Here is a 27,144-nt window from a genome sequence, read left to right as displayed (position 1 = left end):
CAACACTGCACCCGGCGACCCCGACTCGGCTGGTGGAGACCCGACACCTCAGGAGGGACCCCAGGACTACTCTGATACTGTGAGTACCAAAACCTGTCCCCCCTGAGCCCCCACAGCGCCGCCTGCAGAGGGAATCCCGAGGCTTCCCCTGACCGCGACTCTTTGAATCCTAAGTCCCGACACCTGGGAGAGACCCTGCACCCGCAGCCCCCAGGACCTGAAGGACCGGACTTTCACTGGAGGAGTGACCCCCAGGAGTCCCTCTCCCTTGACCAAGTGGAGGTTTCCCCGAGGAACCCCCCCCTTGCCTGCCTGCAGCGCTGAAGAGATCCCGAGATCTCTCATAGACTAACATTGCGAACCCGACGCTTGTTTCTACACTGCACCCGGCCGCCCCCGCGCCGCTGAGGGTGAAATTTCTGTGTGGGCTTGTGTCCCCCCCGGTGCCCTACAAAACCCCCCCTGGTCTGCCCTCCGAAGACGCGGGTACTTACCTGCAAGCAGACCGGAACCGGGGCACCCCCTTCTCTCCATTCTAGCCTATGTGTTTTGGGCACCACTTTGAACTCTGCACCTGACCGGCCCTGAGCTGCTGGTGTGGTGACTTTGGGGTTGCTCTGAACCCCCAACGGTGGGCTACCTTGGACCAAGAACTAAGCCCTGTAAGTGTCTTACTTACCTGGTTAACCTAACAAATACTTACCTCCCCTAGGAACTGTGAAAATTGCACTGTGTCCACTTTTAAAACAGCTATTTGTGAATAACCTGAAAAGTATACATGCAATTTTGACGATTTGAAGTTCCTAAAGTACTTACCTGCAATACCTTTCGAATGAGATATTACATGTAGAATTTGAACCTGTGGTTCTTAAAATAAACTAAGAAAAGATATTTTTCTATATAAAAAAACCTATTGGCTGGATTTGTCTCTGAGTGTGTGTACCTCATTTATTGTCTATGTGTATGTACAACAAATGCTTAACACTACTCCTTGGATAAGCCTATTGCTCGACCACACTACCACAAAATAGAGCATTAGTATTATCTCTTTTTGCCACTATCTTACCTCTAAGGGGAACCCTTGGACTCTGTGCATACTATTCCTTACTTTGAAATAGTGCATACAGAGCCAACTTCCTACATTATGTCTTCAAAAAAGCAGAGTTGAGTGACTGAGACAGACTTTAAGACACTTGCAGAAACAAGAAAAAGCATCACCAAGACCAACTGAAAGAATTATTGCCTTGCATTTCGTTCCATGCAATCAGTATCAACCAGCGGGCCTCACAGTGACCACTATTTATACGCGACCTCTGTGAAATAGTACATCAAAGGGTTTCTGTGAGATAAATATTAGAACAGTAGCCCAGTGACAGGGCTCCCTTCCTGTCACCCGACAATCGTTACAACCAAAATCTCGGTTTTCTTCGAAAATACCGAAAAATTGTGACTTGCAGAAATTAGAATACATTTCCCTTACCTAGCTGGTGCGGAGTCTGGCCGGCTCTATACCGAGTCTTAGCTGCTTGATCCTCCCGCCACACACAGCGCTGCCCAACTAATAGTGACTACGTGGGTGACACCATAAAGGTGCAGCATCAGGGTCAGTGGCTGTGAAGGGCAGGTGAGTCTCCGACCGGACCAGGGTCTGGGATGGAGAGGGCTAATTGTGTTAAGAACCAGGAAGGCATAGTATTGAGTAGGGAATTCTGTGGATGACTTGTGTTTATGACACACGCGACCTCATCCATATACCCCCAGCACTAGCCACTATGTAATAACGTCAAATACAATGTGCCCAAAGCGGCCTATAGTTGTCGGTTCCACGGCTCACTCACAGTTTTACCCCTCCATATAACTTATAAAACCTCACTTCGATTTCTTTCTTGCTAGTACCACTCAGGTGCACAATAACTCGCCACACAAGCCTCCTCAAATGTACATACTTCATCATTTATCTGCAAATGCGGCCGACACATGTGTTTTTAAACTATCTTAAAATGTGATTTCAATCGCACCACTTTAAATACAGTGTTTGATCAGAATGAAAAAGCGAAGGGGAAGACCAAGAGCGGGGTTACGCTCGCCCAGTGCCGCTGGAAGCTGATGACGGTCCACATCCTCCTTGATAAAATCTTGAACAAGTAGCCGCGCATATATAAGCCATTTCCCCGCAAACATAGCTTGCTGCGAATCTAAACCTGCTGCTTGCTTTGCCCGGTGCTCAGGGTCACGTCATGTCAATATAAGGGTAAGAGTCTTAACCAACTTAGTTCCCCCAACTTCATGCATTTGTTGCATACAGTTTAATATTGGTCTCTTTTCTCTTTCCACGCCTCAGTCACGGGTGCGTGCAACTTTGAGGGCGAACAAAGATGGCTGTAGTCTGCTTACGAGCACGCATGCGCATATTCTGTCCGTTCATACGACGGACCGTTATCACGCCTTCGTAGTATATCCTGCCTTCTACGCATGCGTTGCTGAAGCCCGCACAAATTTTGAAAATGGTAGACAGGAAGAAAAGGGGGCGAGGAGTAAAGTCGGAGTCGCATGCAGGTACGGGGGTAGGGGTGGACTTAGCAAAGAACTAATGTACTAGCATTAAAGGCAGGGGTTCACAGGTACTTGTGCGAAAGTGTTTTTTTTTCTGTGCAGAGACTTTGGAACGGGGGGCGGGGGGGCAGCGAGACCAAGGAACAAGTACTGGGCGAGTGCGGAATGGTAGTACATTGGGGCGCTTAGGACTTGACAGTTTTATTCGGAAGAGCAGAAGGCTGTGACGAAGGCCACACTTTAACAGGAAGGTGCTGCAGTCCTAGAGGTTGGGATGAAGAAAATGAATGTACGGTGTTGGTTGGCACACAGAAACCTGATCCCCCAAAAATCGGGAAGCACTTCAGTGTCTTAAGAGTGCTAGCCAGCGGTGTATGAGTACAATCTTTTACATTAATGTTACCAGGTGGCCCTATATAGAAGATGAAGAGCGTACATGGCAGTATTCATTTTCACAATGTGTGCGTGGATCATATGTTGGCAGTATGCTTAGGTATGACATTTTGTCTCTCACAAGCTGGTGAGCACAAACACTGGTGTAATGCTTGGCTCTCTAGTGCCCCCCTTCGTGTAGTTGTAGAGGTATCTTTTTGTTTACATAAGTATTCGTACATATGGCACGTTTTGTAATGTAGACGAGTGTTCCATCAACGCAGCATTCTTGTCCACAAGTTATTTTCTAGACTTATTTCAGATAGAAGGCTCACCAAAATATAATAACAAAAGCTATGACTACTTTTTCGCGTGATTAATTGAGATATCTGTACTATTGTGGTTATAGTGAAAGTAGCGACACTGCAAGTTGGAAGGTTTAACATTTATTTATAACTCTACTGAGATTAACAGTAACGCATTACATATTACACTCGTAAATATACTTTGTAAACATTTCTTTGAAGTGCAAAAGATATGTACAAATACAGACACATACATAATCTTCTAAAATATTGTTAAAAACTCTTAAACAATTGTAAACGCCTTAAACCAAAATTGCTCAGTCGGGAGGGTTCTTAACAAGTCGAGTTAATTCATTGTGTTTTTTAACATAACTATTGTTTATTGAATTTAACTAAACCCTCTAGGGTATATTAAATCTGGACAGATGTAACACGTGCAACAGATTTTGAGTTCTTACCTGGCAGAGAGTACAGGTGGAGGCGTTCGAAGACTGACCCTCCCATTACCCTGTCAGTGATTTAAGAGGAAGGCTACAGATTTGAAAAATCCCTATTAATCGTCTAAGTTTGTGGGCTGTGTGATAAGTGAGGTAGAGCTGGACCTGTCAAAGTAAGATATTTGGGCTTAAACATCTATATATGTTCAATTAACCGCAATGTTGTAGATCCTTGGTGTGACTCAACAGGACGTTTTCAGGTTTGAGAAATGAGTGCAGATGCCCAGACAACCACGCTTTCAACAATTCAATATTACAACTAAATCTATTGAGTGCAAATTTTAAATATATGTGGAAGGTCGTTTTGTCTCCAGAGCACCTAAGTCTATTCTAAGTAGAGACCCTAGGTATGACCTAGGGGTGTGAAGGAGTTAATATTCCCTGCGATTAACTTTTGCTGCGCTTGAACATAGATATTAGATCCGGGGTCTCCAGCCTCTTCTGTAGCAAGAGCTACTTCTAAATAATGAAAATCATCGTGAGCTACCGAAGGCTAAACAACTCAAGCATTATCAGACATCCCAAGCCCAGCTTATTTGACTTTAAGCCTAATGTCCATACAGCCAGGTATTATGGTTTTAGCAAAATATTTTAGCTAAGGGCACTATGACAGGGCTGTCACGTGCGTCAGTGAGAGCGTGGTTTTTGGGGATGTATTAAAATGAGTGCATATGAATGAGATGTGCATGTGTAACAGCCTGTGTCGTACGTACTTGTGGCACAGGATATACTTTTCGCCTTATGTTGCATTGTCAAATGTATAACAAACATAAAACCATTTTTTTTAAATGGGAAAAATGTAAACTGTAAAAGTGTTCATAATGTAGAACATTTTCTACACTTAAAATTTCTCCCCTTTAAAAAAATAATAATAATAATATTTTTCAGTTATAGATATGGCATGGTGGTCTACTTGACTCTGGGAGCAAGAGGCATGCTGTTTGTAAATGCAAAACTTTGAAGAAATAAATTGAGAAAATGTAAAATTAACTTAAACATAAGATAACGTTTCATTTAATTTTTTGATGATTTGAGAAGCATCGTTTTGTTCTCGCCATATTGAGTTGGCAAAGAGTTTTATCTAAAAGTTAAATAAATACCTTAGTGCTTCAATTCTTCACAAACTCAGGCCCTAAATCAACCTGGCTTCAGCAGAGGGATACCTGATCTCCCATGTAGATCGACTGGTAGGACTTGGTGGTGAGATCGCCATTATTTATTTTTCAAAATTCTGCTACACCACGACTAAGCTCAAGGGCCGTGGAACGAGCTGTCTTCTTCCTTAAGATAACAGCTAGTTTCTCTCTTTCGAGTGCTTTAGTCTGCCGTCCTCCCAAAGCCTCTCCTCAGTCTTTGGGTGCACTTATCAATGCAGTCACCCCTTTTTGTCTACAGTACTCTCATTTTGTGGGATTGGGGGACTTCAGTGTACATGTGAATGACACCAATTACAGATTGGCAAAACAGTTCAAGGAATCAATGACTTACCTCAACTTGATACAATTTGTCCACGATTCTACTGACAATTGTGGGTATACCCTAGACCTGATTTTATTTTATTTTTCCCTAACTTTTTTCCTCCCTTACTTCTGGCCCAACCCTTCAACTAGTCTGGACCGACCACTTCCTAGTGCCTTTTTACGTGGCTCATGCTGCTTTCCAGATTGACACCTTCAAGGCCAAGAAAACCTCTAGGCCTTGGCATGCCATTCATATTCAAGTCTTCTGGCAAATGTATTCTCAGATTACTGTAAATGTGTCTGTGGGAATTGACGAAGCAGTCAGTTCCCTCAACAATGCCCTGCTACTAGGTTTTGATAATTTAATGTTCCTTCAGCAGTATTAGTCTCCAGGCAGAAAAACTTTCATGTAAACTACTAGAAAGGAAATGGAGGTTGAAGTACGATATTGAGAAAAAGCAGGCTTACAGCACTGCTCTCGAGCAGTTTTGAAAACATATTACGAAAGCTAAAATTGACTTCTTTGCCAAATAAATAGTTGCCTCTAAAAGGGTCCCAAGAATGTTTTTTTGAACTTTTTAAAGCATTCTTGCAGCCGGAGGCTCACAAACAAGTCATTCCAGCCCCTCAGTTGCCGGCAGAAGACCTTTCCTTATTTTTTCCCACCAAAGTGAAAAAAATGTGTTCAAACTTCAATGGATGTGGGCAACACTCCTCTCTCGGGTCAAATTCTAAACCTTCTCAGGATAGGGTTCGTCCACTGCTTGAGTCATTCGTAGACATCATGCTTGCTGAATCTGAACACATAATTAAAAAGTTAAATCTGAATCTCCTCTTGATCTCTGCCCACTGCCCCCACAGCCTCTCTCTCACATGCTATCAAAGGCAGCTACTGCAATCAACCCGCAGATTAATGGTCTCTTTAATTTATCTCTAGAACAGAGGGGGGGGGGTTTCCTACCATTTGGAAAGAGGCACTGGTGGTGCCTCTTTTTTTTTAAATATAAAAGTCAATGCCAATTGGCTCACCTTGAGCAACTACAGACCCATCTCCCTCCTCCCTGCCCTCAGGAAGATGATGGAATACTTGGTGAACTGTCAAATCACCAGACATGTTGAGTGGAATACTATCCTTCATTCCGCTTAGTCGGGCGTCCGTGCAGGTTTCAGTACTGAATCGGCCCTTTTCTAGGTTACTGTATATATCAGATACAATCTTAAACTTGGGCTTAAATGTGGTACGTAAAGCGATGATTATTTTATCGTATCTGTTCGCCACATTTGATGCTGTGTCCCATTAAATTCCTTTCACTGAGACTGGAGAAGGCAGGAATAGTGGGCAGAGCTTTACAGTCTCTTTACTCCTATTTAGCTGACAGGCAACAAACAGTCTTTCAGAGTCCTAAGTTGTTGCCCCCCTAGCCAGGGCTCAGCACTAAGCATCACTGTCTTTAACATCTACATGGTCCCACTAGTGACGATAGTGCAAAGTTCAGGTTTGGACTTTGTCTCAGATGCATGTGACCCACAAATTATGTTGGCTTTTCAACAGCACAATGACAGTGTGGTAGGTGATTTTCAGGGCTGTCTTACTGTTGCCGCCAACTGGATGTACAACAGCTGCCTACAACTTAATTCTGATGAATCAGAAATCTTGGTGTTTGGTGCTTCTTCCCCAGTTGATGCTGCAATACTTTAGCCTCTTGAGTTTTGGCAAGCATCTACCCATTCAGCTATCACCAGGAGTCTGGAGGCGTTAATGGGTACGGCATATGTTCTATCAAACCCCAGGTGCAGGTCACTGCTGTGACCTATTTTGGGCTTTTAAAATGATTAAGAAAGTTCTTAAAATAACCACCCCGCCACCCGAAAGGTACTGTAAATGCATTAATCACTTAAAGATTAAACTATGTACTCTCTCTGGGAGCCCCTCACAACCTGCTCACTCTGCTTCAGCGTGCTCAGAATGCTGCAACACAGCTTGTACTGAACATTCCAAAAAGGCACTCTATTAGGCAAGGCTGTAAGGAAATGCCTCCTTGGCATGGTTACCCCCTGACTTTTTGCCTTTGCTGATGCTATGTTTTGAATTGAAAGTGTGCTGAGGCCTGCTAACCAGGCCCCAGCACCAGTGTTCTTTCCCTAACCTGTACTTTTGATTCCACAATTGGCACACCCTGGCATCCAGGTAAGTCCCTTGTAACTGGTACCCCTGGTACCAAGGGCCCTGATGCCAGGGAAGGTCTCTAAGGGCTGCAGCATATCTTATGCCACCCTGGGGACCCCTCACTCAGCACAGACACACTGCTTGCCAGCTTGTGTGTGTTGGTGAGGACAAAACGAGTAAGTCGACATGGCACTCCCCTCAGGGTGCCATGCCAACCTCACACTGCCTATGCAGTATAGATAAGTCACCCCTCTAGTAGGCCTTGCAGCCCTAAGGCAGGGTGCACTATACCATAGGTGAGGGCACCAGTGCATGAGCACTGTGCCCCTACAGTGTCTAAGCCAAACCTTAGACATTGTAAGTGCAGGGTAGCCATAAGAGTATATGGTCTGGGAGTCTGTCAAACACGAACTCCACAGCACCATAATGGCTACACTGAAAACTGGGAAGTTTGGTATCAAACTTCTCAGCACAATAAATGCTCACTGATGCCAGTGTACATTTTATTGTAAACTACACCCCAGAGGGCACCTTAGAGGTGCCTCCTGAAACTTAAACCAACTACCCGTGTAGGCTGACTGGTTCTAGCAGCCTGCCACACTCAAGACATGTTGCTGGCCACATGGGGAGAGTGCCTTTGTCACTCTGTGGCCAGTAACAAAGCCCGCACTGGGTGGAGAGGCTATCACCTCCCCCAGGCAGGAGCTGTAACACCTGGCAGTGAGCCTCAAAGGCTTACCCCCTTTGTTCCAGCACCGCACGGCACTCCAGCTAGTGGAGTTGCCCACCCCCTCCGGCCACGGCCCCACTTTTGGCGGCAAGGCCGGAGGAGATAATGAGAATAACAAGGAGGAGTCACTGGCCAGTCAGGACAGCCCCCAAGGTGTCCTGAGCTGAAGTGACTCTAACTTTTAGAAATCCTCCATCTTGCAGATGGAGGATTCCCCCAATAGGGATAGGAATGTGACCCCCTCCCCTTGGGAGGAGGCACAAAGAGGGTGTACCCACCCTCCGGGCTAGTAGCCATTGGCTACTACCCCCCCAGACCTAAACACGCCCTTAAATTTAGTATTTAAGGGCTCCCCTGAACCTAAGAATTTAGATTCCTGCAACTTACAGAAGAAGACTGCTGAGCTGAAAACCCCTGCAGAAGAAGAAAGAAGACACCAACTGCTTTGGCCCCAGTCCTACCGGCCTGTCTCCTGCCTTCCAAAGAAACCTGCTCCAGCGACGCTTTTTCCAGGACCAGCGACCTCTGAATCCTCAGAGGACTACCCTGCTTCCAAGAGACCAAGAAACTCCAGAGAACAGGGGCCCTGTTCAACAAAGACTGCAACTTTGTATCCAGAGGAGCAGATTTAAAGACCCCTGCAATCCCCGCAAGAAGCGTGAGACTTGCAACACTGCACCCGGCGACCCCGACTCGACTGGTGGAGAACCAACACCTCAGGGAGGACCCTCCGGCGACTCCGAGACTGTGAGTAACCAAAGTTGTCCCCCCTGAGCCCCCACAGCGACGCCTGCAGAGGGAATCCCCAGGCTCCCCCTGACCACGACTGCCTGACTCTAAAATCCCGACGGCTGGAAAAGACCCTGCACCCGCAGCCCCCAGCACCTGAAGGATCGGAACTTCAGTGCAGGAGTGACCCCCAGGAGGCCCTCTCCCTTGCGGTGGCTACCCCGAGGAGCCCCCCCTTGCCTGCCTGCACCGCTGAAGAGACCCCTTGGTCTCCCATTGAATCCTATTGCGAACCCGACGCTTGTTTGCACACTACACCCGGCCGCCCCCGCGCTGCTGAGGGTGTACTTTCTGTGTGGACTTGTGTCCCCCCCCCCCCCCGGTGCCCTACAAAACCCCCCTGGTCTGCCCTCCGAAGACGCGGGTACTTACCTGCTGGCAGACTGGAACCGGGGCACCCCCTTCTCCATTGAAGCCTATGTGTTTTGGGCACCACTTTGAACTCTGCACCTGACAGGCCCTGAGCTGCTGGTGTGGTGACTTTGGGGTTGCTCTGAACCCCCAACGGTGGGCTACCTTGGACCCCAATCTGAACCCCGTAGGTGGTTTACTTACCTGCAAGAACTAACATTACTTTACCTCCCCCAGGAACTGTGAAAATTGCACTGTGTCCACTTTTAAAACAGCTAAATGTGTTTTATGTAAAAAGTATATATGCTATTGTGATCATTCAAAGTTCCTAAAGTACTTACCTGCGATACCTTTCAAATGAGATATTACATGTAGAATTTGAACCTGTGGTTCTTAAAATAAACTAAGAAAAGATATTTTTCTATAACAAAAACCTATTGGCCTGGAATTGTTTCCGAGTGTGTGTTCCTCATTTATTGCCTGTGTGTATGTACAACAAATGCTTAACACTACTCCTTTGATAAGCCTACTGCTCGACCACACTACCACAAAATAGAGCATTAGTATTATCTCTTTTTGCCACTATCTTACCTCTAAGGGGAACCCTTGGACACTGTGCATACTATTCCTTACTTTGAGATAGTGCGTACAGAGCCAACTTCCTACAAAGGCCTAAAGCAACTTCATTGGTTTCAGGTTTAATCCAGAATCAAATTTAAAACACTTATGGTTACACACAAAGCATTCTATCAGAACGGCCCTAGGTAAATCGAAAAAGAGTTAAAAAAAAAAAATATATATATATAATATATCCATATTCTTCCCTCCTATGGAACTTTGCTCGGCCACTCAAATCTTCTGTGCGTCCCTAAAGTTCAGAAAGCTATATCTGGTGGCAAATCTTTTTTGTTTTCAGCTCCCAGTCTCTGGAATGCTTTACCATTGCACCTTTGATATTTCTCTAGAGAAAGTCTGTTTAAGGCCCAGCTGAAGACCTTCCTGTTTTGTGACGTGGAATTCCGTTAAACCTCCTGGGCGCTTCCAATGAAGCAGCAGTTGTGCTATACACATTCTTTTTCATTCAGTCACTGGTGATTTGTCTTGGTTAATGAGAAAGTAAAGAAAATTTCCGCCAAATGCAGATGCGTGTAGTGTGTTCTGTGTATGAGTGGGTGTTCTGTAGCAATCTGACCTTTTGACATGTGCTGATTGTTTGCTTTCAGATATAAAGCTATGATGGTGAGCAATTTGCTGCTTCTATTTAGGCTTTCAGATATATAGCTATGATGCTGTGCACAGTAGGGTATGGTATATTGTAAAGAAATGGCTCCCTGTTGCAGTTACCCCCCACTTTTTGCCTGATACTGATGCTGACTTGACTGAGAAGTGTGCTGGGACCCTGCTAACCAGGCCCCAGCACCAGTGTTCCTTCACCTAAAATGTACCATTGTATCCACAATTGGCACACCCTGGCATTCAGATAAGTCCCTTGTAACTGGTACTTCTAGTACCAAGGGCCCTGATGCCAAGGAAGGTCTCTAAGGGCTGCAGCATGTCTTATGCCACCCTAGAGACCCCTCACTCAGCACAGACACACTGCTTACAAGCCTGTGTGTGCTAGTGAGAACAAAATGAGTAAGTCGACATGGCACTCCCCTCAGGGTGCCATGCCAGCCTCTCACTGCCTATGCAGTATAGGTAAGACACCCCTCTAGCAGGCCTTACAGCCCTAAGGCAGGGTGCACTATACCATAGGTGAGGGTACCAGTGCATGAGCACTGTGCCCCTACAGTGTCTAAACAAAACCTTAGACATTGTAAGTGCAGGGTAGCCATAAGAGTATATGGTCTGGGAGTCTGTCAAACACGAACTCCACAGCACCATAATGGCTACACTGAAAACTGGGAAGTTTGGTATCAAACTTCTCAGCACAATAAATGCACACTGATGCCAGTGTACATTTTATTGTAAAATACACCACAGAGGGCACCTTAGAGGTGCCCCCTGAAACTTAACCGACTATCAGTGTAGGCTGACTAGTTTTAGCAGCCTGCCACAAACCGAGACATGTTGCTGGCCCCATGGGGAGAGTGCCTTTGTCACTCTGAGGCCAGTAACAAAGCCTGCACTGGGTGGAGATGCTAACACCTCTCCCAGGCAGGAATTGTCACACCTGGCGGTGAGCCTCAAAGGCTCACCTCCTTTGTGCCAACCCAGCAGGACACTCCAGCTAGTGGAGTTGCCCGCCCCCTCCGGCCAGGCCCCACTTTTGGCGGCAAGGCCGGAGAAAATAATGAGAATAACAAGGAGGAGTCACTGGCCAGTCAGGACAGCCCCTAAGGTGTCCTGAGCTGAGGTGACTCTAACTTTTAGAAATCCTCCATCTTGCAGATGGAGGATTCCCCCAATAGGGTTAGGATTGTGACCCCCTCCCCTTGGGAGGAGGCACAAAGAGGGTGTACCCACCCTCAGGGCTAGTAGCCATTGGCTACTAACCCCCCAGACCTAAACACGCCCTTAAATTTAGTATTTAAGGGCTGCCCTGAACCCTAGAAAATTAGATTCCTGCAACAAGAAGAAGGACTGCCCAGCTGAAAACCCCTGCAGCGGAAGACCAGAAGACGACAACTGCCTTGGCTCCAGAAACTCACCGGCCTGTCTCCTGCCTTCCAAAGATCCTGCTCCAGCGACGCCTTCCGAAGGGACCAGCGACCTCGACATCCTCTGAGGACTGCCCCTGCTTCGAAAAGACAAGAAACTCCCGAGGACAGCGGACCTGCTCCAAGAAAAGCTGCAACTTTGTTTCCAGCAGCTTTAAAGAACCCTGCAAGCTCCCCGCAAGAAGCGTGAGACTTGCAACACTGCACCCGGCGACCCCGACTCGGCTGGTGGAGACCCGACACCTCAGGAGGGACCCCAGGACTACTCTGATACTGTGAGTACCAAAACCTGTCCCCCCTGAGCCCCCACAGCGCCGCCTGCAGAGGGAATCCCGAGGCTTCCCCTGACCGCGACTCTTTGAACCTAAAGTCCCGACGCCTGGGAGAGACCCTGCACCCGCAGCCCCCAGGACCTGAAGGACCGGACTTTCACTGGAGAAGTGACCCCCAGGAGTCCCTCTCCCTTGCCCAAGTGGAGGTTTCCCCGAGGAACCCCCCCCTTGCCTGCCTGCAGCGCTGAAGAGATCCCGAGATCTCTCATAGACTAACATTGCGAACCCGACGCTTGTTTCTACACTGCACCCGGCCGCCCCCGCGCCGCTGAGGGTGAAATTTCTGTGTGGACTCGTGTCCCCCCCCGGTGCCCTACAAACCCCCCCTGGTCTGCCCTCCGAAGACGCGGGTACTTACCTGCAAGCAGACCGGAACCGGGGCACCCCCTTCTCTCCATTCTAGCCTATGTGTTTTGGGCACCACTTTGAACTCTGCACCTGACCGGCCCTGAGCTGCTGGTGTGGTGACTTTGGGGTTGCTCTGAACCCCCAACGGTGGGCTACCTTGGACCAAGAACTGAACCCTGTAAGTGTCTTACTTACCTGGTAAAACTAATCAAAACTTACCTCCCCTAGGAACTGTGAAAATTGCACTAAGTGTCCACTTTTAAAACAGCTATTTGTCAATAACTTGAAAAGTATACATGCAATTTTGATGATTTGAAGTTCCTAAAGTACTTACCTGCAATACCTTTCGAATGAGATATTACATGTAGAATTTGAACCTGTGGTTCTTAAAATAAACTAAGAAAAGATATTTTTCTATATAAAAACCTATTGGCTGGATTTGTCTCTGAGTGTGTGTACCTCATTTATTGTCTTGTGTATGTACAACAAATGCTTAACACTACTCCTTGGATAAGCCTACTGCTCGACCACACTACCACAAAATAGAGCATTAGTATTATCTATTTTTACCACTATTTTACCTCTAAGGGGAACCCTTGGACTCTGTGCATGCTATTCCTTACTTTGAAATAGCACATACAGAGCCAACTTCCTACATTGGTGGATCAGCGGTGGGGTACAAGACTTTGCATTTGCTGGACTACTCAGCCAATACCTGATCACACGACAAATTCCAAAATTGTCATTAGAAATTGATTTTTGCAATTTGAAAAGTTTTCTAAATTCTTAAAAGACCTGCTAGGGCCTTGTGTTAGATCCTGTTTAGCATTTCTTTTAGAGTTTAAAAGTTTGTAAAAGTTTGAATTAGATTCTAGAACCAGTTATAGATTCTTAAAAAGTATTCCAACTTTTAGAAGCAAAATGTCTAGCACAGATGTGAATGTGGTGGAACTCGACACCACACCTTACCTCCATCTACAGATGAGAGAGCTAAGGTCACTCTGTAAACTAAAGAAAATAACAATGGGCCCCAAACCTACCAAAATACAGCTCCAGGAGCTTTTGGCAGAGTTTGAAAAGGCCAACCCCTCTGAGGGTGGCAACTCAGAGGAAGAGGATAGTGACTTGGAGGACAATTCCCCCCTACCAGTCCTATCTAGGGAGAACAGGGTCCCTCAAACCCTGACTCCAAAAATAATAGTCAGAGATGCGGGTTCCCTCACAGGAGAGACCAACACCTCTGAAATCACTGAGGATAACCCCAGTGAAGAGGACATCCAGTTAGCCAGGATGGCCAAAAGATTGGCTTTGGAAAAGCAGCTCCTAGCCATAGAAAGGGAAAGAAAAGAGATGGGCCTAGGTCCCATCAATGGTGGCAGCAACTTAAATAGGGTCAGAGATTCTCCTGACATCCTAAAAATCCCCAAAGGGATTGTAACAAAATATGAAGATGGTGATGACATCACCAAATGGTTCACAGCTTTTGAGAGGGCTTGTGTAACCAGAAAAGTAAACAGATCTCACTGGGGTGCTCTCCTTTGGGAAATGTTCACTGGAAAGTGTAGGGATAGACTCCTCACACTCTCTGGAAAAGATGCAGAATCTTATGACCTCATGAAGGGTACCCTGATTGAGGGCTTTGGATTCTCCACTGAGGAGTATAGAATTAGGTTCAGGGGGGCTCAAAAATCCTCGAGCCAGACCTGGGTTGATTTTGTAGACTACTCAGTAAAAACACTAGATGGTTGGTTAACTGGAAATGAAGTGTGTGACTATGTTGGGCTTTATAATTTGTTTATGAAAGAACACATTTTAAGTAACTGCTTCAATGAAAAGTTGCATCAGTATCTGGTAGACCTAGGTCCAATTTCTCCCCAAGAATTGGGAAAGAAGGCAGACCACTGGGTCAAGACTAGAGTAACCAAAACTTCCACTGGGGGTGACCAAAAGAAAGGGGTTACAAAAACTCCCCAGGAGAAAGTGGGTGACACTAGAAACAAAGAAAAAGAGTCCTCTGTAGGCCCCCAAAAACCAGAACAGGTGGGTGGGCCCCAAGACACAACCCAAAACAAAGGTGGGTACCAGGGTAAGAACTGGGATGCCACTAAGGCATGGTGCCACAACTGTAAACAGTCTGGGCACCACACCAAGGACACTTCTTGTCCCAAAAACAAACCCCAGAACAAGATTCCAGGGGTAACCAGTGTAGCCATGGGAGATGACTCCTCAGATGAGGAGGTCTTCATAGCCTTCAACTGGAAACAGGGCCCAACAGGTGAGTTGGAGATTCCAGAGGGAAGTAGACACTTCCACCACCTACTGGTGAATGGAATCCCAACCACTGCCCTGAGAGACACTTGTGCCAGTCACACTATTGTGCATGACAGGCTGGTGCTCTCAAACCAGTACATCCCAGGTGAGACTGCCAGGGTAAGAGTTAGCCTAGACAGGGTCACTAAGAGACCTGTGGCTTTAGTGCCCATAGAAGTGGGTGGCACTCTTAGCTGGAGAAGGGTAGTAGTCAGTACAGACCTCCCCCTTGATTGTCTCCTTGGAAATGACTACCCAGAGGTTAGTCAGAGCCCAAGAGAGGAACTGGTCCAGTGCCAGTCCTCTCCCAAGGATTCTGGAAGTCCTGCCTCTGCAGTAAATGCAAGCAGACCCCAGAAGAAGAAGAAAAGAAAACAGAGTAGGAAGGGTGGACAACCTTTAGCCAAGGTTACAGCAAGCCAAGGAGATTCTGCTCCAGTAGGGGAGAACTCCAAAAATGGCCCTGATAAAGTCCAACCTGACCCACAAGAAGTCCTGGCTAGTCAGGCAACTGTTAAACCTGAGTGGGTGGCTCCTCAGCTAACAGAAGAAAGAGTGGAAGAAGGGTGTTTACTACAAGATGTGGTAACCCCCCACTCTAATACAGCAGACAGGCAACCTGAACCCAAAGAAGCCTGTAACTTAGCCCCTTCCCTTTTAGGTGAAGAGCTAAAGGTGTGGTTCTGGGCACTGACAGCTGTCAGTGGCCTCTGCTGGGTGTTAGCCTTTATGGCTGCACTATCCTTGGCATGGTGGTCTGACCCCATGCCAAATAACAAGTTAGGCCCCCTGACCCTGTTGGTCATGGTGGGGTTACTCCAGCTCTGGGTAACCTCTTTGGGTAAGCTAGGGGTGACCCTGGCTAAGATAAGATTAGCAGAGGTGGATACCTCTGACCTCAAAATAGAGAGAATGGGTGAAGACATAAAAAGCACAGACAAGAGGCAGTTCAGACTAGGTCCTATCACTGTGGAAGTGGGTCAGTTCCCCAGAGGGAATGACCTGAACAGGAGGATGTAAGGCAGAGTAGGCCCTGCAACAAACCAGCCATTTCCTCTACTCTTCCTCGCCTGACAGACTAGGAAGACTCTTCCAGCGTTGGCTGAGTCTCCTGGCCTGTGGGCTGGGGGGGGCTTGTGTAAAGAAATGGCTCCCTGTTGCAGTTACCCCCCACTTTTTGCCTGATACTGATGCTGACTTGACTGAGAAGTGTGCTGGGACCCTGCTAACCAGGCCCCAGCACCAGTGTTCCTTCACCTAAAATGTACCATTGTATCCACAATTGGCACACCCTGGCATTCAGATAAGTCCCTTGTAACTGGTACTTCTAGTACCAAGGGCCCTGATGCCAAGGAAGGTCTCTAAGGGCTGCAGCATGTCTTATGCCACCCTAGAGACCCCTCACTCAGCACAGACACACTGCTTACAAGCCTGTGTGTGCTAGTGAGAACAAAATGAGTAAGTCGACATGGCACTCCCCTCAGGGTGCCATGCCAGCCTCTCACTGCCTATGCAGTATAGGTAAGACACCCCTCTAGCAGGCCTTACAGCCCTAAGGCAGGGTGCACTATACCATAGGTGAGGGTACCAGTGCATGAGCACTGTGCCCCTACAGTGTCTAAACAAAACCTTAGACATTGTAAGTGCAGGGTAGCCATAAGAGTATATGGTCTGGGAGTCTGTCAAACACGAACTCCACAGCACCATAATGGCTACACTGAAAACTGGGAAGTTTGGTATCAAACTTCTCAGCACAATAAATGCACACTGATGCCAGTGTACATTTTATTGTAAAATACACCACAGAGGGCACCTTAGAGGTGCCCCCTGAAACTTAACCGACTATCAGTGTAGGCTGACTAGTTTTAGCAGCCTGCCACAAACCGAGACATGTTGCTGGCCCCATGGGGAGAGTGCCTTTGTCACTCTGAGGCCAGTAACAAAGCCTGCACTGGGTGGAGATGCTAACACCTCTCCCAGGCAGGAATTGTCACACCTGGCGGTGAGCCTCAAAGGCTCACCTCCTTTGTGCCAACCCAGCAGGACACTCCAGCTAGTGGAGTTGCCCGCCCCCTCCGGCCAGGCCCCACTTTTGGCGGCAAGGCCGGAGAAAATAATGAGAATAACAAGGAGGAGTCACTGGCCAGTCAGGACAGCCCCTAAGGTGTCCTGAGCTGAGGTGACTCTAACTTTTAGAAATCCTCCATCTTGCAGATGGAGGATTCCCCCAATAGGGTTAGGATTGTGACCCCCTCCCCTTGGGAGGAGGCACAAAGAGGGTGTACCCACCCTCAGGGCTAGTAGCCATTGGCTACTAACCCCCCAGACCTAAACACGCCCTTAAATTTAGTATTTAAGGGCTGCCCTGAACCCTAGAAAATTAGATTCCTGCAACAAGAAGAAGGACTGCCCAGCTGAAAACCCCTGCAGCGGAAGACCAGAAGACGACAACTGCCTTGGCTCCAGAAACTCACCGGCCTGTCTCCTGCCTTCCAAAGATCCTGCTCCAGCGACGCCTTCCGAAGGGACCAGCGACCTCGACATCCTCTGAGGACTGCCCCTGCTTCGAAAAGACAAGAAACTCCCGAGGACAGCGGACCTGCTCCAAGAAAAGCTGCAACTTTGTTTCCAGCAGCTTTAAAGAACCCTGCAAGCTCCCCGCAAGAAGCGTGAGACTTGCAACACTGCACCCGGCGACCCCGACTCGGCTGGTGGAGACCCGACACCTCAGGAGGGACCCCAGGACTACTCTGATACTGTGAGTACCAAAACCTGTCCCCCCTGAGCCCCCACAGCGCCGCCTGCAGAGGGAATCCCGAGGCTTCCCCTGACCGCGACTCTTTGAACCTAAAGTCCCGACGCCTGGGAGAGACCCTGCACCCGCAGCCCCCAGGACCTGAAGGACCGGACTTTCACTGGAGAAGTGACCCCCAGGAGTCCCTCTCCCTTGCCCAAGTGGAGGTTTCCCCGAGGAACCCCCCCCTTGCCTGCCTGCAGCGCTGAAGAGATCCCGAGATCTCTCATAGACTAACATTGCGAACCCGACGCTTGTTTCTACACTGCACCCGGCCGCCCCCGCGCCGCTGAGGGTGAAATTTCTGTGTGGACTCGTGTCCCCCCCGGTGCCCTACAAAACCCCCCTGGTCTGCCCTCCGAAGACGCGGGTACTTACCTGCAAGCAGACCGGAACCGGGGCACCCCCTTCTCTCCATTCTAGCCTATGTGTTTTGGGCACCACTTTGAACTCTGCACCTGACCGGCCCTGAGCTGCTGGTGTGGTGACTTTGGGGTTGCTCTGAACCCCCAACGGTGGGCTACCTTGGACCAAGAACTGAACCCTGTAAGTGTCTTACTTACCTGGTAAAACTAATCAAAACTTACCTCCCCTAGGAACTGTGAAAATTGCACTAAGTGTCCACTTTTAAAACAGCTATTTGTCAATAACTTGAAAAGTATACATGCAATTTTGATGATTTGAAGTTCCTAAAGTACTTACCTGCAATACCTTTCGAATGAGATATTACATGTAGAATTTGAACCTGTGGTTCTTAAAATAAACTAAGAAAAGATATTTTTCTATATAAAAACCTATTGGCTGGATTTGTCTCTGAGTGTGTGTACCTCATTTATTGTCTTGTGTATGTACAACAAATGCTTAACACTACTCCTTGGATAAGCCTACTGCTCGACCACACTACCACAAAATAGAGCATTAGTATTATCTATTTTTACCACTATTTTACCTCTAAGGGGAACCCTTGGACTCTGTGCATGCTATTCCTTACTTTGAAATAGCACATACAGAGCCAACTTCCTACATATATTTAGACTACCTTTTGTCTAAATGGTTTTAAAATGTATGTGGAAAGGCAAAAAATGCTGATGAATTGGTAGCACTTTGCTAGCTAGATGGGTTTTGTACTTTGTGAGGTTCTGTGTAGTATGTTATAGTTGGGCAACAGCAAGTTATTGGTGTAACTGAAAGAGTGTTGTTTAGTTGGTATTCGTAGGTGAAAAGTACTGTTGGGTTTCTGATGATAACAGACCATGGTAAATTAATTGAGTGTTCATAATGTCTGTCTGTAGTGCACTGATTGGATGGATGGATGGATGTACAGTGCGTCTTGGGGTTGAGTGATTGTTGCTCCATGCCTATAACTATTTGTAAAACCTGAAGCCCATTTAGTATTACATGTGGTGTTTTAAGTAAGACGTCTTCTCCTGTCACACAGAATAAAGTCAAAAGGTGTATAAGGTTTTGTAATCTTCAATGTGTTGCTCATCCTAAGTCAAAGCAAATGAATTGGAAATGTGCATAGATAAAAAGAGGTTATTTAATGTGAAGACCTGGAATGTCAGACCTTGAAAAATCTTTAAATTGTTACTAGACCTGTAGGTCAAGTAGCTTGAATAACCTACTCGACCTAACTGTAATGCACTTTACCCAGAAAGGGGTCTCAAATTGTGTAATCCTAAGCGAATATTGTATTTTACTTAGTCGCCTTTTTCTTCGTTCTCACATGAGTGTACCTTCAAATATGAGAGTTCAACATTTCTTCTGTAAAAATCTTCTGTTTGATTAAATACACTAAACATTTGCTCCATGTATAATAAATCTATCACACATTAGGGTACACATGATCCATGCGTGACTTGGCAAAGCTATTAGTAAACTAAGAGGCATCAGGGCAGGAGTGTTTCTCAGTTTAAACACTCCCTTTTAATAAATATATTACTAAAGCATGATGTCTTAGCACACTGTCAATTACAGGCAATACATTTCCAAGAAATGTCCAAAAAACTTCCCACTAACTTGCAGCTTTACTGATAAAACTATAAAATGTATTAACAATCTGTAAAAAAAATTGGGTTTCAGAAAATATTTATCATTTGCACATCACCAAGTAAAGTTTTCTGACTTTTTTTGTTGTCATCCTATTAAAATGTTTTCCATCTCACAGAAGTACAAAAAATAGTCTTTCGCAGCTACTGAAATATATTTTGAAATGTTTGTAAAGTTGCCTTAGTCAGGGCTCGGTCACTCGCAATGGAAGTTTTAATTTATGAGGTCAAGGTATATTAGATTTCACTCGACCCTTCTGGTGAGTAGACAAAGAACAGGTGCTCAGCCAGAGACTGGATTAGCAATTAAGATGCCTTTAAATCTTATTCTTGTCACATTTTCTCTGTGTTCAGAGACAGAGGTCAAGTCAGTTGGTCTTCTCGCAGTGCAAATACTTTTCCTCGTGACTGCAGAGCTCTAGGATTTTGTAAGGTGAACTGTCTGACCTATGTGAAATGAAAGGCTTTTGGTATCAGGTTTTTCCTAACACACAACATTTATATAAGTATGTCAACTTTACAAACATTTGAAAATATATTTCAGTAGCTGTGAAAGACCATTTTTTGTACTTCTGTGTATTTTTTTTTTATTTTTTTTTAATTGAATGGAAAAAAAAGTCAGAACACTTTACTTGGTGATGTGCAAATGATAAATGTCTTCTGAAACCCAATTTTCAGAGATTATTGATAAGACACTTTATAGTTTTATCAGTAAAGCTGCAAGTTAGTGGGAAGGTTTTTGAGCATTTCTTGAAAATTTAGGCCCTAGCGCCAACGCAGGCATCCTTGCACCATAGTGCAAGGGTGTCTGTGTTGAGTGGATAGATTTTCATGTGCAGGAAGGTGTCCCGTCCTGCACATAAACAATTTACAATGGTGATTTGACTCTTAGACATAAAATTACCAAAGCAGTATTTTGAATGATTGTTTATGTGCAGGAAGGGACACCTTCCTGCACATAAACAATTGCCCATGGCATTTTGCTTCTTCTGTGTGCTGCAAAATGCAGCACACATGGGAAAAAAACTAAAATGAGGAGGAATAAAGGCTTCCTCCTTGTTTTTGCCATGCTAACGCCGCCCCTGGGGTGGCATTAGTGTTTGGCGCTGCCTCAGGTTTACAACATCTCCTAAATCTGAGGCAGCATCAAAAGCAATGGGTGTTGCAGTGGAATACCCACAGCAACACCCATTGCATGCACCTTTGATGCAGAAAACTGCGTTGGAGGGGCGCGTATGTACAGGAAGGCGTAATGCCACAAAAAAGTGTTACACCTCCTTGTAAATATGGAGCAGTGCTTAGCGCCACCAGAGCATCACGAAAAGTGATGCTCCGGTGGCGCTAGGGGCTCTTAAATATGCCCCTTACCATATATAAATGAGAGTGTGCTACCACATCATGCTTTAGTAATAAATGTATTAAAAGTGAGTGTTTAAACATAAACTGATAAACACTCCTGCCCTTCTGGCAAAGCTATTAGTAAACTAAGAGGCAAGTCATGCATGGATCATGTGTACCCTATATGTGTGCTAGATATATTATACATGGAGCAAACAGTGTATTTAATCAAACGAGGATTTATTTTTTTACAGCAGAAATGCTGAACTCCCATATTTGAAGGTGCACTCATATATGAGAACGAAAAAAAAAGGCGACTGTAAAATACAATATTTGCCTAGGATCACACAATTTGAGACCTGTTTCCGGGTTAAATACATTATAGTTAGGTCGAGTAGAATATTCAAGCTACTCCACCTGGAGGTTTAGTAACATTTTAATGATTTTTCGAGGCCTGTTAATTATATAAATGTTGTGTGTTAGGAAAAGCTGATACCAAAAGCCTTTCACTTCACATAGGTCAGACAGTTCACCTTACAAAATCCTGAAACTCTGCAGTCACAAGGAAAAGTATTTCCATTGCAAGAAGACAAACTGAAATTTGACCTCTGTCTTTGAACACAGAGAAAATGTGAGAAGAATAAGATTTAAAGGCATCCTAATTGCTAATTCAGTTTCTGTCTGAAATAAACACCTGTTCTTTGTCCACTTGCCAGAAGGGTCGAGTGGAATCTAAAAATAGCTCAACATCATAAAATAAAACTTGCCAATGCGAGTGGTCCAGTAGATTTTTTGAGTCCTGGACTATAAGAACGCGAATACCTGCTGTTTCACTTTTGTTTCAATTCCATTCCGAGGTGATATTTGTTATGTGTAAGATGTTCAGTATGGGGTTTTGTATGCTTAGTTGTGGCAGATATTGGATGGGAAGTCTCCGTATTTGCATAAAACATTTGTATGGCATGATAGTGGTTTTGGAGTCTTGGCACTTTTCTATGTGGTTCTTCAGTTTTTATCCACTCGTTATGTTATACTTGTTTGTGTTTTGGATAGTAAATAGTATTTGTTTCCCATAGTAATACTCAAGAATGCCCTGTATGTGTTAATTGAACACAGACACCACCTTAGAGTACTAATTCTATGGATGACTTTGACCATACATGGGTTCTCGGAGTTAATTGTTGTCTATTGTCCATCCTGAGCAGACTAAAATTAATACCACTGCCACTATTAGGTGTTTGTGCGAATGCAATATGTTCACCTGGGCTGGGAGGCCAGAAGACATTGTGGTGATAGATGGGCTGCTAAGTTATTGAAGCCTTGAAAATAGTATGTTGTAAGGTGTCGCGCCATTCTTATGTGGGAGGTCAGGACTTTCTAACATTTTCTGTTATCTGAACATCACTGAATAACGTCCACTGTGTTGGAAGGTAGGCAATGTTAAGGTCAGTGTTTGTGATCTTTACAGGTATTGTCTGAACTGCATATATGAGTGATAATGCCTGACTAGTATGTAATGTTGGTATACAGTTTGGCGTTTCCGCGTTTGGCGTTGAAAATAACATGACAACTGGCTAGGAGGTGTATCTGACTAGTGTTCTTAACATATGAGATTCTAACATGTTCTGTTTGTTGGGCAGGCCTTTGTGTTGGAGAGGGGTTACAAATATGGCAAACCATAACGTCACAGATCACAATACAGTCTGTTTATTTAGGATAAGCTATAGAACAAGTAAAACGTTGCAATTACAAGACTATTTCATGTGATGTTCTAACCAAACTGTTGTGTGTGAAACCTGTGTGACATTTTTCGATGGGTGTTATTTTGGATACTTGATAAGTTTGTGTATATTTGAGATGTTATGTGTGTATTCAATGATATACTTAGCCTGGGTGGCTGTGGGAAATGCTGTGAGTTTCCTAATTGACAGCTATCAGACATTGCTGTGTAGTGTGTGTAATATGCAATCTGTTCAATACATTCCGTTACATTTTTGGTAGTGGGATATGTTTGAAAAAGGAACTGGTTAGATAAGTTTTAATTGTATTATAAAACATTGCGGACAGCCTTTGCATAAAAAAAGTTAATAGGTTAGCAGTGCTTTCGTAGAGGGAGGAGGGTGGATGAAACTAGTTGTTGGTGCCCATGTTTGATGGTATTCTTCAGCCACAGTACTACTGGAGCAGGATCAGTCATTTGCATTCCTTGTTTCTGCTGATCACCCCATCTGGTCAGATCAGGATCTGCAGTGGTAGGCTCTGATGGAGGATATGTTGAATTATGGGGCTTGGAAAGCTGTTGGGGAAACCTTGAAAGGGAACTAGACTCAGTGGGAGGGCAGGTTGGTCTTTGAGTCGAAGGGCAAGGGAGGACCAGCAGGTAGCTGGGAAAATTGTTATTGTTCGTGCCAACCATGTTGAGAAAGTCCTCATTGCAGTTTGGATCTGAAGAGAGTATAAACTGTTAAGGTTTGACTGCAGAGTGGCATGTGTACGATGGGGAATTGTGGGTGAGTGAATTTGGGGGTAATGGAAATCGCAGAGGAAGAATGTAAACACTGAGTTTTCAAATGAGTGTAACTGTGGAGCACAGGTTTACTTTTCCATAACTAAAGCAGGAGCTGCAAGCCTATGCAGGGAGAGTTGTGCTGTAAAGTGCTCTTATTATGAATATCATTTACCTTCTTTTATCCTAGACTGCTTGTAATTTCAACCAGTCATTTATTGTGCTCTTTATATGGTTGAACATATTTAAAAAAAAAAAAAAAAAAAAAGTCATTATTGAATATGGGTGTTCAACAGCTGTGTATGGCCCTATTTTGTTTTGCGTCATGGAGTAACCTGGATGGAAAGAACAGAGAAGTCAGATTGTTGCACAAAAGCACACAATTACTAATCTTTGGTTCCTTGTGATTCAATTAAACACCAGGGTTTCTTCTCTTGCCCTTGGTTCTCCTGAACCTTATGCTCATGAAAGATATTTAATTATCCTAGTTGAACAGGCCCTGATCTTCTTCACCAAAGTGTAAATACTATCTTTTCCATCAATGCTGTTGAATTTGCGTGCAGCTTGTTCTGTTGGTATTTTCCTAATGCTCTCTTTTTCCTTCAGGTACCATGGTGGCCACGCCTCAGTCAGCGGTACGGACACAGGAGGCTACCCCTGACAGCGTCTTTGTATCTCCTGGCACCCACCGGCAGCCAATAAATGTATCTGGCACCCCTGACCTTCACAACTTTCCTGGAAATGATGACGAGGAGGAGAGGAAGAGGCGGAGACGCTCACGCGTCATCGATCTTGCTCTTAGTAACACAGAGTCTCCGGCTACTGCAGTTTCTCCCAGCAGGTAAGCTACATCACCCTATCCTTCCAAGAGCTGAAGTAATGTGCTCCATAAATTGTCCAGCTTTTTTTCAGAGAGAAGTAGACCTTGTTTTGCATGAAGCCAAGTGCTGTTTCTCCATGAAGAAGCTATGCTTTTTCAGCCCACTGTTCCTCCAGTTCTTCACACCCTGTGTGCTCTGCATCTCCTACGCAGAAGTAATGCCATTTTATTACTCTTTGAATCATGCCTCCCTGAAGTTTTTTTGAGAATTTCGTGCACCTGGCTCTTAGTAATTGTAGCCCACTGTAGAGATCCACTCATATGCTTTAAAAAAAACATTAATAACATAAAACGAAATTGTGAGCTAATGTGTATGTTTGTGTGTGTGTATATATCATGTCAATTTGGTCCTTTTATGCAGAAAACCTGGTTAAAACATATGTTTCATTATTGGATTCTGGGACGTGTCTGTAGTATAGAAAGTGTAAAATACTATTGAAAGTACAGTTCACTAGAGTGCAAAACAACATTCCCCCAGGACGATCACATATGACTGTTCCTGTGACATTTCCTACGACCAAATGACTTGCAAAAACCATTACAAGATATTTCTAACAAATGTCAGGAGATAATTATACCATCTAAATAAAATTATATTTTTCTATTTCAGGCAAGCTGAAACCCCAACTCTAATCCCAAAATTGAGCAATACACAAATCACAGATCATTACTCGACCTGCATTAAGCTGTCAACGGAGAATGTGAGTCATACAACACCCTTTCTGTCTTCTACTTAAGTCACTCTTGTTTATAGTGAGGTGATCTCTATCCAGGCTGCACTGAAGGAATCGAGGTGGCTATGTGACTGTGCTGTTTTCTACACTTCTTGGAATAATTTTCTGGAGTTGGTTATATCTCCTGCTACACAGTTATGCGTTTGTTTCTTGATTGTACAGTAGCAAATTTGATGATCTTTGAAGTGCGTGTATATGTGTGTTTGTCCATCCATAAGTGCAAGAATCTGTCTTGGTACTAATTGGGGCCTTGGCTCTTTGAACTTTTGAATTGTACGGGTGCTATTGCTAGTCTTGACAGGAATTCTTACTTAGAGTTTGACAAAGATCTGTTAATCTGTGTGGGGAAGTTTTATGATTCACCGATCTTTCCTATTAATTAATTGATAGGACTGGGTTTAACAATTTAATTGAAAGCATCAACGCAGAGTATGTGTACTTTATTCCATCATCCTGGGAGGAAAGTTCACACTCTTTCCATTGAACAGCATAATGTCCAAACCTCTGGTCCCTTTACAGAATGCCCTGCTGTCTTAAAGCAAGTCCAGGAAGGCTGCTGGGCAATTCTTATGGACACCTCTCCCTGTGGATTTCTCACCTAATGAATATTTTCTATGTGTTAGACTGAATCCAGAAACGTATTCCCCTAGCACTAGTTTTCCAGGTGATGTTTTGAAACATAGGACGCAGTTTCACCTACCCAGCAAATGACAACATTTGTTTATATATGGTGCTGGCAAAAAACTATTGATGATCGGAATGCAGAACAATGTCAAACATTCACCCCGGTACAGAGATCTGGGCCTATATCCATCGTTTTTTTTTTTTTTTTTTTTGCTCACCATTCCATTCCAGTTTGGACCCAGCCATATGCAAATCAGTCTGTGACCTTGCTCCCCATGGGAGTAGTCCAGCCTGAATTGCTGTGTGTCAGACGGAATCCAGAAATGTATTCCCACAGCAGTAGTTTTTTAGGTGTCATGCAATATAGAACGTAGCTTCACCTGCCGTGCAAATGACATTTGCTTACATGGTGCTGGCATCCATTACTGTTTTCTGTACCAGACCAATGCAGTTCAGGTTCTTTTCTGAACAGATTTGCCAGCAACTATATCCAGTGTCTACTTCTAAGGTCTGTCCGTTCAAACCGTATTGATGTTGTCGTAAGATATCTTTCTCTGAGCCATACAAAATCTGCATATGGTGGATGGGATCCACTTATGACTCCTCAGCCTGCGGCTTTTGTTAATCCATGCACCCGAAATCCATTTGGTAGCACAAGGCCAAATTATTGGCACAGACTGGTAAGGACAGTCAAAAATTATCCCTCTTACCTCCCTCTGGTAAGTCCCCTAGTGGGGAGTGTTGTGTATGTGTTTTATTTAATTTATTTTTTTGCCACAGGAGTGAAGATTTGACTTCACTGCAAACCTTCCTAATCCCAGGAACATCTGAAGACTCAACAGCTCTTTTCTGGGGCCAGTCTCTTCTCAATTTTGGAACTGATCTTGAGTTATAAAATGATGAATATGTATTTCTTGCAGACTCTTTCACCGGTTCAGACTTTTTGACAATCAATTCTGTATATCTTCAGTACCAACCCATATGGGCCACTCCCCAAGAGAAGCTGTGACTGCAGGGTTTGTGACACCAATCCGATGGCTCCCAACTCTGCACCGCTGCAGGAGCCAGCCTGACTCTGGATTCCTTGGACATGCCCTAGAGCGTTTACAGGTGCATGCAGGGACGTGGTTTAGCATCCTTCCGCCTAGTCACGTGGATGATGGTTTTTTCCTACACCTCCAAAATGGAAGTGCCTACCGGTGTCCAGCAAGTGACATTCCTTAACCTTTTATGTCTGTGGTAGTGAAACCAGCAAATGCTCGAGAATGACCCATGGTAAAATCTAACATCTTGATGGATGTCCTTTAGCCATCTTCAGCTACCCAGGAACTGCTCCTCCCATTTAA

The 27,144-nt window shown here is 45.0% G+C and overlaps 1 protein-coding gene across 2 annotated transcripts in view; it reads left to right on the top strand.

Moving 5' to 3' along the window:
* The first annotated feature begins 2,434 nt into the window (after positions 1-2,434).
* NCAPH (non-SMC condensin I complex subunit H) overlaps positions 2,435-27,144 on the top strand; it is a 209,811-nt gene continuing 185,101 nt past the window's right edge. Inside the window, exons 1-3 of one of the 2 annotated variants that reach the window (XM_069214413.1) lie at positions 2,435-2,556; positions 24,167-24,401; positions 25,051-25,141. In XM_069214413.1, the coding sequence (XP_069070514.1) occupies positions 2,505-2,556; positions 24,167-24,401; positions 25,051-25,141 (378 nt within the window). In that variant the 5' untranslated portion in view covers positions 2,435-2,504. Of the gene's footprint in view, positions 2,622-24,166; positions 24,402-25,050; positions 25,142-27,144 lie in introns of both variants that reach the window. The other variant, XM_069214414.1, reaches the window with a different exon arrangement.

This window comes from Pleurodeles waltl, chromosome 11, assembly GCF_031143425.1.
Source record: "Pleurodeles waltl isolate 20211129_DDA chromosome 11, aPleWal1.hap1.20221129, whole genome shotgun sequence".
Lineage (NCBI taxonomy): Eukaryota > Metazoa > Chordata > Amphibia > Caudata > Salamandridae > Pleurodeles > Pleurodeles waltl.
Note: the sequence above shows the minus strand (reverse complement) of the source record. Positions and strands in the feature narration are given on the sequence as shown.